Source organism: Tauraco erythrolophus, unplaced genomic scaffold (genome assembly GCF_009769465.1).
Source record: "Tauraco erythrolophus isolate bTauEry1 unplaced genomic scaffold, bTauEry1.pri scaffold_57_arrow_ctg1, whole genome shotgun sequence".
NCBI lineage: Eukaryota > Metazoa > Chordata > Aves > Musophagiformes > Musophagidae > Tauraco > Tauraco erythrolophus.
This window is the reverse complement of record NW_028238625.1, coordinates 76,591-95,761: the sequence shown is the minus strand read 5'-3', so window position 1 is coordinate 95,761 and position 19,171 is coordinate 76,591. Positions and strand designations below refer to the sequence as shown.

The following is a 19,171-nucleotide window of genomic DNA, read 5'->3' as shown; positions in this document are numbered from 1 at the left end:
ACCTTGCCCTTGAAAAGTCCCCTCAGAAGAGTCCTGGGGGGGATCTGGAGCTTTGAGCAGCTCTGATCCCCTCAACACCCTTTCAACAGCTTTCAAGAATGGTTTGGAATTAGTGGTACTGTCCCTTATAACAGTAACAGGGCGGTGCTGTAAGGGAACGCCTGAAATCCTCCTTTTTGCTTGGTGATGATAAACTGAAGCTGTTCAATTTCCTTCCCCACAGTCATTCTTGTCTGACAAAACAGCTGTAGGTCCACAAGGGTTAACCACTGGCATGAAGTTTTTACGATGATGCTTTTTCTCTCTCTGCTATCTTTTTTTATCATTTAAAAACTACTTCTCAGAAAATACTGCCCCTGTGTCATCCCTGCTTTGTGTCTTTTCTCTTCATCTGTTTTTGGCACATAAGGGAAGGTGGAATAGGAAAGCTGATTTTTTTCTTTTTTTTTTTTTTAGCCAAAGAGCAGCAAGGGGCAGATCACAGATTAGTTGCAAAGGCACAAAGGAAGCCAGAATTTTCTGTGATGTTCACTGACACCACCATTACCTTCAGTTCCAGTCTCTGAAGTCCCAACTCTGCCGCAGAGATCCTGGAAGCTCCGAGCTCCCTTCATCTGCCCTGCATGTCAGGATGTAAAATGAAATGAACCTACTCAAAGAGCGGGTTTTGTTTCTTTTCACAGCCTAAAGCACCTCATGGACCAGGAGACAGGCCTGACACCACAAGAAGACTTGGTAACTGCACCAAAAAGGGCTCCCAGTAACCAACAAGGGCTCCTGGTAACCACACAAAGAAGGGCTCCCAGTACACAACAAGGAATTCTGGAAACCGCACCAACAATGGCTCCCAGTAACCAGTAAGTGATACCGGTAACTACACCAACAATGGCTCTCGGTAACTAAGAAGAGCTCTCAGTAACCGCACCAAGAAGGGATCCTGGTAACCGCACCGACAAAGACTCCCGGTAACCAACAAGGGCTCCTGGTAACCAACAAGGACTCTCGGTAATCACACCAACAAGGGATGATGGTAACCTAGAAGGGCTCCCAGTAACCAATAAGAGCTCCAGGTAACCACATCAACAATGGCTCTTGATAAGCAACAAGGGCTCCCAGTAACAGCACCAACAATGGCTTCTGGTAACCATCAAGGACTCCCAGTAACCCAGAAGATCTCCTGGTAACCGCACCAAAGAGGGCTCCCAGTAACCAATTAGGGCTCCCAGTTACCAAAAAGGAATCCTGGTAACTACACCAAGAAGGGCTCCCAGTAACTGCACTAACAGGGGCTCCCGGTAACCAACAATGGCTCCTGATAACCACACCAACAAGAACTCTCAGAAACCAATAAGGGCTCCCAGTAACCAACAATGGCTCCCGGTAACCAATAACGGCTACCGGTAAGCGCACCAACAAGGGCTAATGGTAAACAACAAGGATTTTTGGTAATGGCACCAACAAGGGCTCCAGTTAATGGCACCAACAAGGGCTCCAGTTAATGGCACCAACAAGGCTCCTGGTAATCGCACCAACAAGAGCTCCTGATAAATAACAAGGGCTCCCGGTAACCAACAAGGAATTCTGGAAACCACACCAACAATGGCTCCCAGTAACCACACCAACAAGGGTTTTGGGTAACAGCATCAGAAGGGATCCTGGTAACCGCACCGACAAAGGCTCCCGGTAACCAACAAGGGCTCCTGGTAACCATGGAGGGCTCCCAGTAACCGTACCAACAAAGTTTCCTGGTAATGAAGAAGGGCTTCCAACACCCAACAAGGGCTACCAGAAACCGCATCAACAGGGGTTCTGGGTAACCACATCAACAAGGGCTCTCGATATCCAACAAGATCTCCTTGTAACCACACCAACAAGGGATCTTTGTAATCAACAAGTGGTAATTGCAACTGCACCAACAAGAGCTCCCAGTAACCAAAAAGGGCTCCCAGTAACCAACAAGGAATCCTGGTAACTGCACCAAGAAGGGCTCCCGATAACTATCAAGGGCTCCTTCTAACAGACAATGGCTCCCGGTAACTGCACCAACAAGAGCTCCCGGTAACCAACAAGGGCTCCTGATAACCAACAAGGGCTCCCGGCAACCGCACCAACAACGGCTCCTGGTATACCTCACCAACAGGGGTTCCCAGTAACTGCACCAACTAGAGCTCCCAATAACCAGCAAGAGCTCCCGGTAACCAGCAAGGAATTCTGGAAACTGCACCAACAAAGGCTCCCGGTAACCGCAGTAACAAGGGCTCCCAGTAACCGCACCAAGAAGAACTCTCAGAAACCTACAAGGGCCCCCACTAACCAACAATGACTCCCGGTAACCAATAAGAGCTACCGGTAACCACACCAAGAAGGGCTCCCGGTAAACAACAAGGGCTCCTGGTAACCAACAAGTGCTCATGGTAACTTCAGAAACAAGGGCTCCCAGTAACTGCACTGAAAAAGGTTCCCAGTAAGTAACAAGGGCTCCCAGTAATCAAGAAGGGCTACCGGTAACCGCATCAACAAGAACTCCCAGTTACCAAGGGCTCCCAATAGCCGCACTAACAAGGGCTCCTGGCAGCTGCACCAAGGGTTCCTGGCAAAAGCACCAACAAGGGCTCCTGCTAAAAGCACCAACAAGGGATCCTGGCAAGCAAAAGTGTCTCCAGGTAACCAGCAAGGGCTCCCAGTAACTGCACCAACAATGGCTCCCAGTAACCAGAAAGGACTCCCGGTAACCAACAAGATCTTCTGGTAACTGCACCAACAAGGGCTCCTGGTAACCGTCAAGGGCTCCTTGTAACTGTCAAGGGCTCCTTGTAACAGACAAGGGCTCCCGGTAACTGCACCAACAAGGGATCCCAGTAACTGCTCCAACAAGGCTCCTGGTAACCAACAAGGGCTCCAAGTAACCAACAAGGAATTCTGGAAATCGCACCAACAAGGGCTCCCAAATAACCAATAAGTGATACTGGTAACTACATCAACAACGGCTCTTGATAACTAAGAATGGCTCCAGGTAACCACACCAACAAGGGCTCCTGGTAACCGCACCAAGTTAGGATCTCGGTAACTGCACCCACAAAGGCTCCCATTAACCAACAAGGGCTCCCAGTAACCAACCATGGCTACCCATAACCAACAAGGGCTCCTGGTAACCACACCAACAAGGGCTCCTGGTAACCAGCAAGGGCTCCCTGTAGATACACTAAGAAGGGATCCCAGTAACCGCACCATCGAGGGCTTCTGGTAACCAATAAGGCGCCTGGTGTCCAACAAAGTCTCCGGGTAGCCAAGGAGAGCTAAAAGTTACTGCACCAACAGGGGTTTCTGGGTAACCAGCAATGGCTCTTGGTAACCAACAAGTCTCCTGGTTACCGCACCAAAAAGGCCCCAGTTTTCTTGGTGCATTCACCAGATGGTAAAGGGCTAGTGAGGTGTTGTGGTTTATGCCGCTCCAGCAACTAAACACTACACAGGCGCTTACTCACCCTCCCCCACCCCCCAGGAATGAGGTAGGGAATTAAAGGAGAAAAGGAAAAGAGACCCGTGTGTTGAGATAAGAACAATTTAATACCACTACTACTGATATATTAATATATACAGATATGTACAAGGATAAATATATACAAAAAAGTGATGTATGGTGTAATTGCTCACCACCCCTTGACCGAGGCCCATCTTGTCCTGAACTAACAATCCCGAAACAGATAAGTCCCAATACCGCAATCCTGGACAAGCGAGAGGCCCAAAAAGAGAAGACACAGAGAGCACTCCAAGAGTCCAAGAGTGAGAGTCCCGGAAGAGCAAAGGCCCTTCTTTCTGGCTGATCCTCATTTTTGTATTGGGCATGATGCTGCATGATGTGGATTACTAATTGGCCAATTTGGCCCTCCATCCTAAGTCTAAGTACAAATCATAAGGAGAGTCGTGGACCCTCTGTCCCGGCCATGCTCCCCCATACATACATGTACAATGATAAATAAATATGAACGAGTGATGTACGGTGTAATTGCTCACCATCCCTTGACCGAGGCCCGTCAGTCTGTGTCCTGCACACTGGCAAGAACACGTCAAGCTGAAAAGTTCTTGAGGCCTCAGTGCCAAGTGCAAACATCAGTGTGCTGTCAGCGTTCTTCTCAGAGCAAGTCTCAGTTAAAATAAAAACCACTGAGCTCTTCCAGCTGTTAAAAAGAAGAGCTGACTCTGTCCCAGCTGAAACCAGGACACCTCGTCTCTCGTTGCCCTTCCCTCACCTCGCCTCACAGTTGCATCGCCTGGCCTCGCCCCTCCTCGTCTTGCCTTTGACTCGTCTCGCCTCACTATTTCCTCGCCTCGCCTTGCACTTGTCTTGCTTTTCCTTTCCCTCGCCTCATCTCGCCTCGCCCTTTCCTTGCCCTGTCTCTCCTTGCCCTCGCCTCACCTCGTCTCACATCACCTCGGCTTCCCTCACCTCGCTTTGGCTTGCCTTGCCTTTCTCTTGCCTTGCCTCGCCTCGCCTTCTGTGAAGGCATTCCTGTGTAAGGTCTTCTTGTGATGAGCTGTTGCAGGAGAGAATCTGGCGTGATATTCATTTCAGGAAACTTCATGCTCCTAAGAAAGAAAGGTCTCATTTCCCCAATTGCATCATAATCATGTGTTTGCCCTCCTCACCCCTCTCGCCTTTCAAAATTCACTTACAAAATCTCTTCTCAGGTGAGAAACTGTTTCCTGAAGATCATCAGCCTTCTCTTTGAGCCTGCCTTGAGAGCATCTTTCATCAGCTGGTTCCTCAGGCTGAAAATAAAGGGACTTGTCAAAGTAGTGACCACTGTGTTAAGAAGGGCCATGGCCTTGTTATAGGAGATGTGGTGACTTGCAGGATGGACTTACAGGAAGATGCAGCTACGATAGACCAAGATGACAATAATGAAGTGAGAAGAGCATGTAGAGAATGTCTTGTGCTGTGAGGGAATGGAGGACAAGCTAAGTATGGTGTTAATGATGTAAAGGTAGGCCATTGCTGTCATGTTCACTGTGTCCAGGAGGATGATGGACAAAGGCATGAAGGTGATCAGCTCAACAATCTGTGTTTCTGCCCAGGACAACTTGATCAAAAGCACGCTGTCACAGAAAAAGCAGTCAAATCGATTGGCATTGCAGAAGGGCATCATCTTGGCAACCAAGACTGTGGAGACAACGGTGGCCAGGAAGCCCGCAGTCCACAAGCCCAACAGTAGCCGAAGGCAAGACCGTTCATGAGCATGGGGTACTGAAGATGGTGACATATGGCCACGTAATGGTCATGGGACATGACAGCCAGAAGAAAAAAGTCAATGTAGCCCAGAAGGGAGTAGAAGTAGCCCTGAGTTGAGCATTCTGGGTAGGAAATTGCTGTGCTGCCCATCAACAAGTTTCCTATGGCTTTGGGTGTGAAGGATGTAGTGAAGAAGATCTCCAAACAGGAGAGGTTACAGAGAAAAAGTACATGGACCTGTAGAGATCTCTTTCAGCAAGAACGAGGGAAATGATCAGCAGGTGTCCCCCTAAGATCAGCAGGTACAAAGCCAGGGGAGTGATTCCCATGAGGTGCTCCCGATGGTGGAGGGAGGGGAAGCCCAAGGGAAGGAACTCTGTGACACTTGGATGGTTCAACATTTCTGCTTCTGAGCTGCAGTAGGGCAGACAGTCAGTGGAGGAAACAGTGCTTCAGGAGGTTTAAAGAAAATGACACACAATGAAAGAATGAAGAAGGATGAGAAAAGAGATTCATGGGGACATTCAGACAAAGGCTGGGAGGAAAACAGAGGAGAGGAGAACCATCCTGGAGCAAAGAGACATCATTTTATGCACTAAGAGCAAACTTAGCGTGGGGGTTAGGATAGGAATGCACGATGAACAATATGGAAGTTGTTGTGTTTGAGCTTGTCACGTTTTGAGGTCAAAAGACCAGTCTATCAGCTCCCAAGTCAGGCGAGACCCTTGGGTCCGACTCCCCCTGCCTTCTCTTGGCAGCTCAGTAGGTCAGAGGGTGATTCGCCCACTTATTAAGGGATCGTCACTAGTAGTACTATGGGCCAACTCCTTATAATAATTCAAAAGTTTCTGGAAACATGCATATATATTTTATTTGTGACAGAATACAGGTTCGAGGATAGCCGGTGATAGTGACTGACTACAAAACAACTCTAATTGAAATACTGCAGTGATAATATAAAACGATTACTGATCAGCGATAATACTAAATAGCTAGCAAGGTGTTAGTAAGTAATTAAGTAAGTGCACATAACACAGAGTTCTTACCCAATAGGCGTCCCTATGGGGGGGGAGAAGAGAGGTTCAGCCCGTCGACTGATCCCAGACGTTCCCATGGGGGGGCTTCTCCCTAACATCCCCTTTGTTTGCCGCTATTTTATGCTTTTTTCATATCTTTTAGGTGGAGCTCAAGTGACTCTAGTCATACATAACTTTTATTAGGATTGGTGTAGATTGCTCGTTTGAGGGGTGGTCGCAGCTCGGAGGCGGGTGGAGGTGTGACTTCGTAGCTGAAGGACACAATTTCGCCATCACTGCTGAGGCAGCGGTTGTGATTCACTTCCCTCAATGGCATTTTTATGGTTACCTTTACCAGGCGCCTCTCATCCCTGATAACAGGGATGAGCCGTGATACCTCCGTACCACTCTACTCCCCATTTCAAGGGTATTGCGTGGGCCTTGTTTGTTGTTTCTTGTCCCCGATAACAGGGATGAGCCATGATACCTTCGTATCATTCTACTCCCCATTTCAAGGGTATTGAGGCCTTGTTTGTTCCTGGGAGCAGCAGATGTGCTTCATGTCAGAGCTGCTCTAATATTAGCTGAATTCTGGGGAACAATATTCTCCCATTCCCCTCCAATTTCAGTCATTTTCCCACAGAGCTCTTTACCCAAGAGGCCTTTTACAGTCAATGGAGAAAAAACGGGCTTTTTCTCATCCATTCTTCCTCTAGTTAATTCAAACAGATCTTGCAGTGCGGCGTTCTCTTGGAAAACACCTCAGCAAAGTGGCTTTCACCTTTTGATTAGGAGAGAAACAGAGAGAAAGCGTCATGAGGATGGTGATAAGTGAGGAGACGTGTGGGAAGTGAAGGCAAAGGGACAGTTTGAGAAGAGGGAAGTTTTACTTTCTGGGAAAAACGGTTTACTTCCCTGCTGAAAAACGGTTTTGATTGATAGAACATTCTGGCTGTCAGAGGGAAAAATAAAAAATTAAAAAAGCAACACAGACAACGCGTATAAACCAAAGGAAAAACCTCTGGGTTTGCTTCTTTCAGGAGCCTCAACTTTACTGTCTCATCCCTGACCGTTACACCCCTGCCCAGCTCTTCCTTGTCTGTAAGTACGATGCCCCACAGGGCACTTCACCTCACTGGCTCCTCTGTCACCCTTGTAAGGAAGACGTCACCAATGAGCTCCAAACCCCTCCTGGATGGCTGGAACCTCACTGCATTGCCCCTGCAGCACATGCTGGGATAGTTTAGGTCTGCCATGAGGGATGGGGCCATGACGACCAGGGCCTGCAAACATGAGGCTTCTTCCAATTGTCTGAAGAGGCCTCATCTACTTCCTCTTCCTGATCAGTGGGGTCCATAGCAGACACGCACCCACCAGAGCGTTGCCCACCTTGTTCTGCCCTCTCCTGCTGGCCCTTCAGCTCTCAGTTGAGTCATTGTCCATCCCCAGGCAGAGCTCCATGGGTTCCTGCTGCTCTCTCCCATAAAGGGCAACTTCCCCTCTGGGTCCAGACCTATGGCTTTGTCAGTCCCAGATTCCCAAGACCCACAGTTTCTCCAGCAGGGGGTGTTTGTAGTGCCTTGCAATTCTTCATGCCCTTCTCTTGTGACAGACACCCCAATCAAGAGGAGCCAAATGCATGGAAACAAGAAAAGCTGAGCAAATGGTGCTTCAGTCCATGGGGACCTGGAGAAACTCTGGGATTTGGCCAATGGAAATCACCCGAACTTTTCCAAGGAGAAGTGGCCAGCCCAGCATTGGTGGGAGATGGGGGTCAGGGGGAGAAAAATCCCATGCATCAGGACAGGCTGGGACCTGTCTGGTGGAGCAGTGACTCTGAAGAGAAGGGCTTGGGGCACTGCTAGGGACGTCCTACGAGTCAGTAGAGTAAGGACTTTATGAACAAGGGCAGGTGCATATGGGGCTGCATTAGGAGGAGCGTGAGCCATCTAAACAACCTGAGTTATCTTTACCCTCAACTCAGCCCTGGTGTGGCCCCACACAAATGGGTGTGTCCCAGTATCTGGGTCCTCATTTCAGAGAAGTACTGATGAACAAGAGAGTTTGGAGTGGAGATGTGCCAAAGTGGGGTTCAGGACCTAGTGCACATGATCTGCGTGGGATGGCTGAGGAACCTGGAGTTCTTTGGCTCAGCGGCGTGGAGGCTTCAGGCAGTATAGGAGTAGCCTGAGCATACCTGAAGGGTGGTGAGGAAGATTTTCTCTGTAGTAAGAAACAGCATGAGAAAGAAATACTGACACAATGGACAGCTAGGGAGACCCAGACTAGACGTGAGGAAGAAGAAATGTCACTGGAAAGACAGTGCCGTGTTGTAACAAGTCACTCAGAGGGAGACTGGATCAGCCCAAGGCTCTGTGTTTCCAGGAACAGTCAGGGAGGATGGAGAGACACCAGTACAGGAAGGAAGATGCTCAGGTGAGAGCAAGGTGTATTAGCAGGGTGGATGTCTACAGCCTGCAGAGAAAGAGGTGCAGGTGTGGGACACCATGGGGCAGCCTGTGGTGGAGATGGTAGAGGGATGAAGAAAGCTTGAGAAGCTCCCAGCAGAGATGAGATCTTCCTCCCCTCGGCTGTGGCTGTTGTCTCTGCCACTGATGCCTCTGAGGAAGCCCCTTGTCCTTACAGCGCCGTGTCTCATTGCCTCCCCTTCCCCACCCGAGAGCCTGGGAGGTGTCGTCCCATAGTCCTGCCCTTGACATTGCACATCCCCACATCACAGTGCCCCAGGAAGGGCCCTGAGCACCGTGTGAGGGACAGGATCTCCCTTCCCAGGGGCTGGGGGTCACGACTTGGCCCTTTGGCTCAAGGTAACACATCTAGGTTTCCTCAGGATCTGTTCCACCTTTTCCTTGCCTTTGCCTATCTGTCATCTCTGCCTCCAGTTTTCTGCTGTAACCAGCACCTGGGGAGGCTTTGCCAGTGATGGTCCTCAGGGGGACTGTCCCAGTTTTAGCTGGGACAGAGTTTTTTTTTTAACAGCCAGAAGAGCTCCCTGTTTTGGTTTCACTCAGAGGCTCACTCTGAGAAGAATGTTGATAGCAAGCTGATGTTTGTGGTTGGAAGTGAAACTCCAAGGACTTTTCAGTGTGCGGAGTACAGAAACACGGCAGGATAAGGGGGGAGCATAGCTGGGACAAGGGGGACACGATTCCCCTTGTCATTTGTGTGGAACTTAAGACTGAGGGCCAAACTGGCCAATTAGTATTCCATATCATGCAGCGTCATGCCCAGTATAAAAGCGAGGGTCAGCCGGGAAGAAGGGCTTTTTGCGCTTTTGCTCTTTTTGCACTTTTGCTCTTTTGCGCTTGCTGCGCTGTTGCTCTGCTGTTTTTTTTTCTTTCTCTCTCTCTCTTTCTCTCCCTCTCTGCCCCTCTCTATTTCGGGGCCTCGCGTTCGTCCGGGATTTGCAGTTTTCGGGACGAGACGGGCTTCGCATACGAGGGGTGGTGAGCACCTACATTGTATTAAATCATCTGTATTAAATCACTCTTATCTCAACCCACGGGTTTCACGTTTATCCTTTAATTCTCTCCCTCATTCCTGGGGGTGGGGGAGGGGGAGTGACCGGCTGTGTGTGGGGCGGTTCAACATAACCCACGACAGTCTTAATTGGCGCCCAACGTGGGGCACGAAGGGGTTGAGATAACGATGTGGCTGGCCGGAATGCTGTTTGTTATGCTTGCGTACATGTTACCGGACATTCATAATTTATTGTCTTATCTACCCTATATGATGTTAGGCGGAATGTTTATGCGGTTTTCTGGCTCTGGGTGTTGGACCGGCATGAAAAGTATCTTATCAGTAATTAAGGGTTTTGCTATACTGTACGGTGTAACTCTGATAAGATCATCGGTGCTGGGACCGGCTCAGTCTTTGTATTCGGCGGTGCAGAGGGGGATGGTGATGTGGAACTCGTTTATTAATTTTGAGCGTCACCTGGCGGATATCATCGCCAATTATACCGGTGACTTTTCATTCACAAAAGCTTACGTTGATTTTGATAATGCCGAACATCATTGGAATAATTTAACCGGTTTGATTGTCCTGCAAGGTCTCCTGAATATATGTTTAATTATCTATATATTCAAAATCAATCGGCCATTTAGGGGTGTATATCAATTTATTTCTCGGGTTATTGTGCTTGCCATCTCAACTCCCATGACAAGCACTATAGCTACTCAGACTACAACGTTATCAGTTGCCCCCGTAAGGAAAAGAAAATGTATACAAAAGTTAGACGACGAAGAAGAGGAATCAGGGCCATCACAACAACCAAATGAGGAAGAGCAACCAGGACCATCAAAGCAACCAGACAAAGAAGAACAACCGGGGCCATCACAACGATTGGAGGAAGAGAAACCAAGGAAATGTCTGCGAAAGTCAGAACGCAGAGGAGAGGATGATGATGATGATGAAGAGCGACCAGGGCCATCACGAGAAATGAAGCGGGAGCGTTCTGTTTCGCCCCAGAGGAAATCTCAATGGAGGAGGAGTGACATCATAGATGAGAGGATAACCACCAGATCTCTAAAAATGAGCGAGCTGCGAGATATTCGAAAAGATTATGGCCGCCTTAAAGGTGAGCCCATTGTCTCTTGGTTGCTCAGATGCTGGGACATGGGAGCCAATAGTCTGGAGTTAGATGGTAGTGAAGCTAGGCAGCTGGGAGCCCTTGCCATGGATGGAGGCATTGATAAAGCAATTGGAAGGCAGACACAAGTCCGCAGCCTCTGGAGACGACTCCTGGCAGCCATAAAGGAAAGGTACCCCTACAAGGACGAGGTGCCATGTAATGTAGGCAAGTGGACCAACATAGAAAAAGCTATTCAGTATCTGAGAGAACTGGCTGTGCGAGAGTTGATTTATCTTGACTCGAGAAGCGGACCAAGACTCGAAGATCCAGATGACGTCCGGTGCACACGACCAATGTGGCAGAAGATTATACGGAGTGCGCCAGCCGCATATTCCACCTCATTGGCAATAATGGACTTCGGGGACGATGAAGCACCACTATCCGTAGGTAATCTGGTCACCTACCTCCGACGATATGATGATGACACTTCTATACGAACCTGTGTTGCGGCTGTGGAAAAGCTGTCTGAAGAGGTCCGAGAATTAAGAGAAAAAGTAGATTTCCCACCACCCGAACGTTCTAGAATTTCAGCTGTCAGAACCAGGCGTTACCCTCCTCGAGAGAGACAAGAGAGACGGTACAGATCACGGGGTGAGCTATGGTTCTACCTCCGTGATCATGGAGAAGACATGAGAAGGTGGGATGGAAAACCCACCTCCGCTTTAGAGGCCAGGGTACGCCAGTTGGGAGGAAGAACCAACAGGAATAGAACTTTCTCCAATTCCTCCAGGACAGCTGTTGCCCCAGTCTACAGTGAGCAGTCCACTAGTCAAAATGGGAGGGCTGATCCTCCTAGCCATCCTGACTCCAATCCTGCTGATTCCTCTGATGAATATGATAACAGGCATTAGAGGGGCCCTGCCTCCAGCCAGGTGGAGGAGAGGGATAATCGAGTGTACTGGACTGTGTGGATTCGGTGGCCTGGCACATCATACCCTAGAAAGTATAAGGCTTTAGTGGATACTGGTGCCCAATGCACTTTGATACCATCGAACTTCAGAGGGGCAGAATCCATCTCTATTTCTGGAGTGACAGGGGGGTCTCAACAACTGACTGTGTTAGAGGCTGAAGTGAGCCTAACTGGACAGCAGTGGCAAAAACACCCTATTGTAACTGGCCCAGAAGCCCCGTGCATCCTTGGCATAGATTATCTTAAGAGAGGGTATTTCAAAGACCCAAAAGGGTATCGGTGGGCTTTTGGCATAGCTGCAGTAGAGACAGAAGAAGGCAGGCAGCTGTCTACTTTGCCTGGTCTTTCAACGGACCCTTCTGCTGTGGGGTTACTGAGGGTCGAAGAACAGCAGGTGCCAATTGCTAATACAACAGTGCACCGACGGCAATATCGTACCAACCGAGACTCTCTAATTCCTATCCATAAGTTGATTCGTCAACTGGAGAGTCAAGGAGTCATCACAAAGACCCGCTCCCCTTTTAACAGCCCTATATGGCCTGTGCGTAAGTCCAATGGCGAGTGGAGGCTGACGGTAGACTATCGTGGCTTGAATGAAGTTACACCACCATTGAGTGCTGCCGTGCCAGATATGCTGGAACTTCAGTATGAACTGGAGTCAAAGGCAGCCAGGTGGTACGCTACAATTGATATCGCTAATGCGTTTTTCTCAATTCCTTTGGCACCGGAATGCAGGCCACAGTTTGCTTTCACGTGGAGGGGCATCCAGTATACCTGGAATCGACTGCCCCAGGGGTGGAAACACAGCCCCACTATTTGCCATGGACTGATCCAGACCACACTGGAACAGGGTGATGCCCCAGAACATCTGCAATACATTGATGACATTATTGTATGGGGCAACACAGCAGAAGAAGTTTTTGAGAAAGGTGAAAAGATAATCCAAATCCTTCTGAAAGCAGGCTTTGCCATAAAACAGAGTAAAGTCAAGGGACCTGCCCAGGAGATTCAGTTTTTGGGAATAAAATGGCAAGATGGGCGTCGTCAGATTCCGATGGACGTGATTAATAAAATAACAGCTATGTCCCCACCAACCAACAAAAAGGAAGCACAAGCTTTCTTAGGCATTGTGGGTTTCTGGCGAATGCATATTCCTGACTACAGCCAGATTGTAAAACCCCTCTACCAAATAACCCGAAAGAGGAATAATTTTGAATGGGGCCCAGAGCAAAAACAAGCCTTTGAACAAATTAAACAAGAAATAGTCCATGCGGTAGCCCTGGGACCAGTCCGGACAGGACAAGATGTCAAAAACGTGCTCTACACCGCAGCCGGGGAGAATGGTCCCACCTGGAGTCTCTGGCAAAAAGCGCCAGGGGAGACGCGAGGTCGACCTCTTGGGTTTTGGAGTCGAGGATACAAAGGATCCGAAACCAACTATACTCCAACTGAAAAAGAGATATTGGCAGCATATGAAGGAGTCCGAGCTGCTTCTGAAGTGATTGGTACAGAAGCACAGTTGCTCCTGGCACCCCGATTACCAGTGCTCGGCTGGATGTTCAAAGGGAGCGTCCCGTCTACACACCACGCAACTGATGCCACATGGAGCAAGTGGATCGCGCTGATCACACAAAGAGCTCGGATAGGAAACCTCAATCGCCCAGGAATTTTGGAAGTGATCACTAACTGGGCTGAAGGTAAAGACTTTGGAATGTCACCAGAGGAGGAGGAGGTGACACGTGCTGAGGAGGCTCCACCTTATAATGAACTATCAGACAATGAGAAGAAATACGCTCTGTTTACCGACGGGTCCTGTCGCCTTGTAGGAAAACATCGAAAATGGAAAGCTGCTGTATGGAGTCCTACTCGACAGGTCGCAGAAGCTACCGAAGGAGAAGGCGAATCAAGCCAGTTCGCAGAGGTGAAAGCCATCCAACTGGCTTTAGACATCGCGGAACGAGAAAAGTGGCCAATGCTCTATCTCTATACCGACTCTTGGATGGTAGCAAATGCCCTGTGGGGATGGCTACGGCAATGGAAGCAGAGCAGCTGGCAACGCAGAGGTAAACCCATCTGGGCTGCCCCGTTGTGGAAAGACATTGCTGCTCGAGTAGGGAAGCTGATTGTGAAAGTACGACATGTAGATGCCCATGTACCCAAGAGTCGGGCCACAGAAGAACATGAAAACAATCAACAGGTGGATCAGGCCGCCAAGATTAAAGTGGCTCAGGTGGATCTGGACTGGCAACATAAAGGTGAAAAATTTCTAGCTCGTTGGGCCCATGATGCCTCAGGCCATCAAGGAAGGGACGCCACATACAAATGGGCTCGTGATCGAGGGGTGGACCTAACTATGGACACCATTGCAGAGGTGATCCATGAATGTGAAACGTGTGCTGCAATCAAGCAAGCCAAGCGGTTGAAACCTCTTTGGTATGGAGGGCGTTGGTCGAAATATCAATATGGAGAGGCTTGGCAAATTGACTATGTCACACTTCCACAAACTCGCAGTGGCAAGCGTTATGTGCTTACAATGGTGGAAGCGACCACTGGATGGCTGGAAACCTATGCTGTGCCCCATGCCACCGCCCGGAACACGATCTTGGGCCTTGAAAAGCAAGTCTTGTGGCGGCATGGCACCCCAGAAAGAATTGAGTCGGACAACGGGACTCATTTCCGTAACAATCTTATAGACACCTGGGCCAAAGAGCATGGCATCGAGTGGGTATATCACATCCCTTATCATGCACCAGCTTCTGGGAAGATTGAACGATATAATGGATTGCTAAAAACCACACTGAAAGCAATGGGTGATGGAACCTTCAAACATTGGGATACGCATTTAGCAAAAGCCACCTGGTTAGTTAACACTAGAGGATCTGCCAATCGAGCTGGTCCTGCGCAATCAGAACTTCTACGTACTGTAGAAGGAGACAAAGTCCCTGTAGTGCACATGAGGAATATACTCGGGAAGACAGTTTGGGTTATTCCTGCCTCGGGTAAAGGTAAACCCATTCGTGGGATTGCTTTTGCTCAGGGACCTGGGTGTACTTGGTGGGTGATGCAGAAGGACGGGGAAGTCCGATGTGTACCTCAAGGGGATTTGATGTTGGGTGAAAATAGATGATAAAATGAATTGAATTGTGTGATATTAATTGCTGAATAACCCTGTTCCTGCATACCATCATCACTATGGTTGTCACATTGTACTAATGTCATTATATTAAGAATCATCCAGGTTAATGAAGAATGAACTTCGTCAGAATCAGAACTGATTCCAAACAACCAGCAACTTCTTCAAGATCAACATCTTCAACCTGCAGACAGCAGCCGGATACACCAACTACGAGCTCCAGGCGCCACACGCAACAAAGACTACATGTCATCCGTTCTACCGACTGAGCGAATTCCACGTCATCTTTCCTGCCCTGAGAGACTGCTGTAACAGATGAAGACACATTTTGGAGGGATGACCCATGGCTAAGGGAATAGTATATATGTAAGGTTTGAGCATGACATGCATGGTATGGAATAAGGGGTGGATACTGTCCCAGTTTTAGCTGGGACAGAGTTTTTTTTTTAACAGCCAGAAGAGCTCCCTGTTTTGGTTTCACTCAGAGGCTCACTCTGAGAAGAATGTTGATAGCAAGCTGATGTTTGTGGTTGGAAGTGAAACTCCAAGGACTTTTCAGTGTGCGGAGTACAGAAACACGGCAGGATAAGGGGGGAGCATAGCTGGGACAAGGGGGACACGATTCCCCTTGTCATTTGTGTGGAACTTAAGACTGAGGGCCAAACTGGCCAATTAGTATTCCATATCATGCAGCGTCATGCCCAGTATAAAAGCGAGGGTCAGCCGGGAAGAAGGGCTTTTTGCGCTTTTGCTCTTTTTGCACTTTTGCTCTTTTGCGCTTGCTGCGCTGTTGCTCTGCTGTTTTTTTTTCTTTCTCTCTCTCTCTTTCTCTCCCTCTCTGCCCCTCTCTATTTCGGGGCCTCGCGTTCGTCCGGGATTTGCAGTTTTCGGGACGAGACGGGCTTCGCATACGAGGGGTGGTGAGCACCTACATTGTATTAAATCATCTGTATTAAATCACTCTTATCTCAACCCACGGGTTTCACGTTTATCCTTTAATTCTCTCCCTCATTCCTGGGGGTGGGGGAGGGGGAGTGACCGGCTGTGTGTGGGGCGGTTCAACATAACCCACGACAGGGACCCATTAACTCTTCAAGAAACTTTGGAGTTTGCCTCTGACTTGGACTTCCTGAGAGGCGTCTGAAACTTCCTCTGATTGTCTCAGGGTCCTGGAGTCAGCACCAAACCCACCAGATGGGTCATTAAAATGTGCTGGGCTGGTCCTGTGCTGCTGAGCTGGGCTGGGCTCCTGGGATGGAGGGAGCTCCTGGCAAGCGGGCAGCGCTGCAGAGAGACAGCTGTGCCCAGGAGCAGGGCTGGGGGCACTGCCTGCGGGCACCCAAGGGAGAGGGGGGAGGCACAGAGGGGTTAAAGGCAGAGGGGGGTGGGAGGGTGCTGGGAGCTCAGAAGAGGAGAAATATTCACAGCCTGTGACACAGTGAGTCTCTGGGTGCGGGACAGGGCAGCTGTGGTTCCTGGAATGATCTCCTAGACCTGGCATATCCCTCAGCGTACGGGATCTGTCAGCAGGGCTCTCGCAGTTACTCCTGTGCAGAGAAAAAGGATGTGCTTCAGAGCAGGGATGGATGAGAAGGAGCTACTGCAGAGGAAGGCTTCCCTGCTGCACTGTCAGAGAGACAGGACATGAGAGCTGCCTTCTCCCAGGGACGGCTGCAGGATGTAAGGTGGGTGTGCAGCCAGGGGTGCCCAGGGCTGTCCTTCCCAGCAGGGTCCCTGCACCCCAGGGGCTGTGTGCTGGGGCAGGGACTCTGCCGCCTGCCAGGGTCAGCACTCAGCTGCCCGGGGAGCTCCCCACGGTGCTGTGGGGAGAAGTGTGGGTGGAAAGAGCAACTCCTAGCAGGAGAGGGTCCTTCTGCTGTCAAAAGGGTGCTGTGTGGGTCAGGGCTGGTCACAGATCCTGATCAGTCCCAGGACAATGGCAGAGGCAGCGTTTCCAGAGCGATGTCAAGGCAGGGGCTACCTTAAATTTAAGACCTTTCCAGGGTCTGTGATTTCAACTTTCTTCCAAGGGAGAGGGGAAAGATGCTGTCAAGTTTGAGTAAGTCCTTGATACTCCTGATCTGTTACACTGAGGGATCAGCAGATCTGCCAGAAGCCTCATAAGTGCCTTCTCCCACTCCTCTACCTACACACAGCACCAGCATCACCTCTGCCTGCAGCATCAGTGCCTCTCTGACCTACTCCTTAGGACCTGCACACCTGGAGATGTCCCTGGGCAGTACCTGGCTGCCAGAAGGGGTCTGCAGGGCAGAGCTGAGCACCCAGCGGGTGGGATGGGGTCTGTGAGCACTGACAGGGAGGAGACCTGGGGACAGAGAAACAGCCCCAGCAGGGACAGCTCCAGGCACAGAGAGCCAGGCCAACCCTCTGCATCACTCTCTGCTCAGCTGCATGGGGAAAGAAAGAAGAGTTTGGAGAAATGGATTTGAAACTGGAGTCTACTGAGCTAAGATCAGCCTTGAATAGAGAGGTGCAAGCACAGGGCACTTGTATGGTGACCAGCAGGTCACTCGTGGGCAGAGCAGCTCTCCTGACTCTGCAGTAGGGCACAGGGAGACCTTGTGTCCCTCAGGGCTCACCAGTGTTCAGGCTGAGAGCAATGTGAAAGATGAGGATTTCTGCCTATTCCGAGAAAGTGCCCTCACTCAGCAGGACAAGCCTGAGCTTACCAAAAGGAGGTGAAGGAAGTTTCCTCAAAGAAAGAGAAGTAATTTTGAGGAATTTTTTTTAAGAAACAGCATAGGACTGGCTCAAAGAAATCTGCCCTAAATTGTCAATGTCCTCTTCTCTTTCAACAGGCCCCCATGTCCAGAGTGAACAAATGTCCAACAGCACCTCCATCACTGGGTTCCTCCTCCTGGCATTCACAGACACATGGGAGCTGCAGCTCTTGCACTTCTGGCTCTTCCTGGCCATCTACCTGGCTGCCCTCCTGGGAAATGGCCTCATCATCACCACCATAGCCTGTGACCACCACCTCCACACCCCCATGTACTTCTTCCTCCTCAACCTCTCCCTCCTTGACCTGGGCTCCATCTCCACTACTGTCCCCAAAGCCATGGCCAATTCCCTACGGGACTTCAGAGACATCTCCTACTTGGGATGTACTGCACAGCTCTTGTTCTTTATGTTCTTTATCACAGCAGAGTATTGTCTTCTCACCATCATGTCCTACGACCGCTATGTTGCCGTCTGCAAACCCCTGCACTACTGGACCCTCCTGGGTAGCAGAGCTTGTGTCCACATGGCAGCAGCTGCCTGGGTCAGTGGGTTTCTCAATGCTGTGCTGCACACGGCCAATACATTTTCACTACCCCTCTGCCACGGCAATGCCCTGGACCAGTTCTTCTGTGAAATCCCCCACATCCTCAAGCTCTCCTGCTCACACTCCTACCTCAGGGAAGTTGGGCTTCTTGTGGTTAGTGCCTCTTTAGTATTTGGGTGTTTTGTGTTCATTGTGGTGTCGTATGTGCAGATCTTCAGGGCCGTGCTGAGGATCCCCTCTGAGCAGGGACGGCACAAAGCCTTTTCCATGTGCCTCCCTCACCTGGCCGTGGTCTCCCTGTTTGTCAGCACTGGCATCTTTGCCAACCTCAAGCCTCCATCTATCTCCTCTCCATTCCTGAATCCGATGGTGTCAGTTCTGTACTCAGTGGTGCCTCCAGCAGTGAACCCCCTCATCTACAGCATGAGGAACCAGGAGCTCAAGGATGCCCTAAGCAAACTGATGACTGGATGGTATTTGGAAGCAATAAACCACCCATTTTCTTCAGCATAGCAGTTGCAATAAAACTTCTCGCAGGCCCAGCCCGTCATCTGTAATTTTTGTTGTTATTAGTGCTTTTTCACTTGTAGTGATGTTGTCATCCCCTTTCTCATTCACTCTCTGCTTTTCTTCCCTGACCGAGAGGCTGTGCAAACGAGGAGCTGTGCGCTCTGTGTGATTAAACAAAATAAAGGGCATCACAGTGACCTTTTTTCCTGAGATCCTTCCTTCAAGATCTTTTCAGAGCTGCAGGGACAGGTCCTGTGTGCAGTGGTGGAGGGGAAGAGAGTCCCAGCATGGCAGCCCTGCCAGGGAGCACTTGTTCTTCCAGAGCTGCTCTCTTTTCCCTCCCACACTCTCTCTCTGAGCCCTTGGGTTTGGTGTCAGCCCTGATCTCTCTGGCAGCTTGGTCACAGTCCTGCGGGGTGGCAGCCCTGTGAC

The 19,171-nt window shown here is 49.8% G+C and overlaps 1 protein-coding gene across 1 annotated transcript; it reads left to right on the top strand.

Annotated features, from left to right (window-relative positions):
• The first annotated feature begins 17,785 nt into the window (after positions 1-17,785).
• On the top strand, positions 17,786-18,742 carry LOC104375972 (olfactory receptor 14A16). Its single transcript, XM_009982444.2, has one exon. The coding sequence runs from the start codon at positions 17,786-17,788 to the stop codon at positions 18,740-18,742; it is 957 nt and encodes a 318-aa protein (XP_009980746.2).
• Positions 18,743-19,171: the final 429 nt, after the last annotated feature.

Bases quoted from the DNA above. Each gene is read 5' to 3' on its own strand.
- LOC104375972 (XM_009982444.2), top strand. From the start codon at position 17,786: ATGTCCAACAGCACCTCCATCACTGGGTTCCTCCTCCTGGCATTCACA.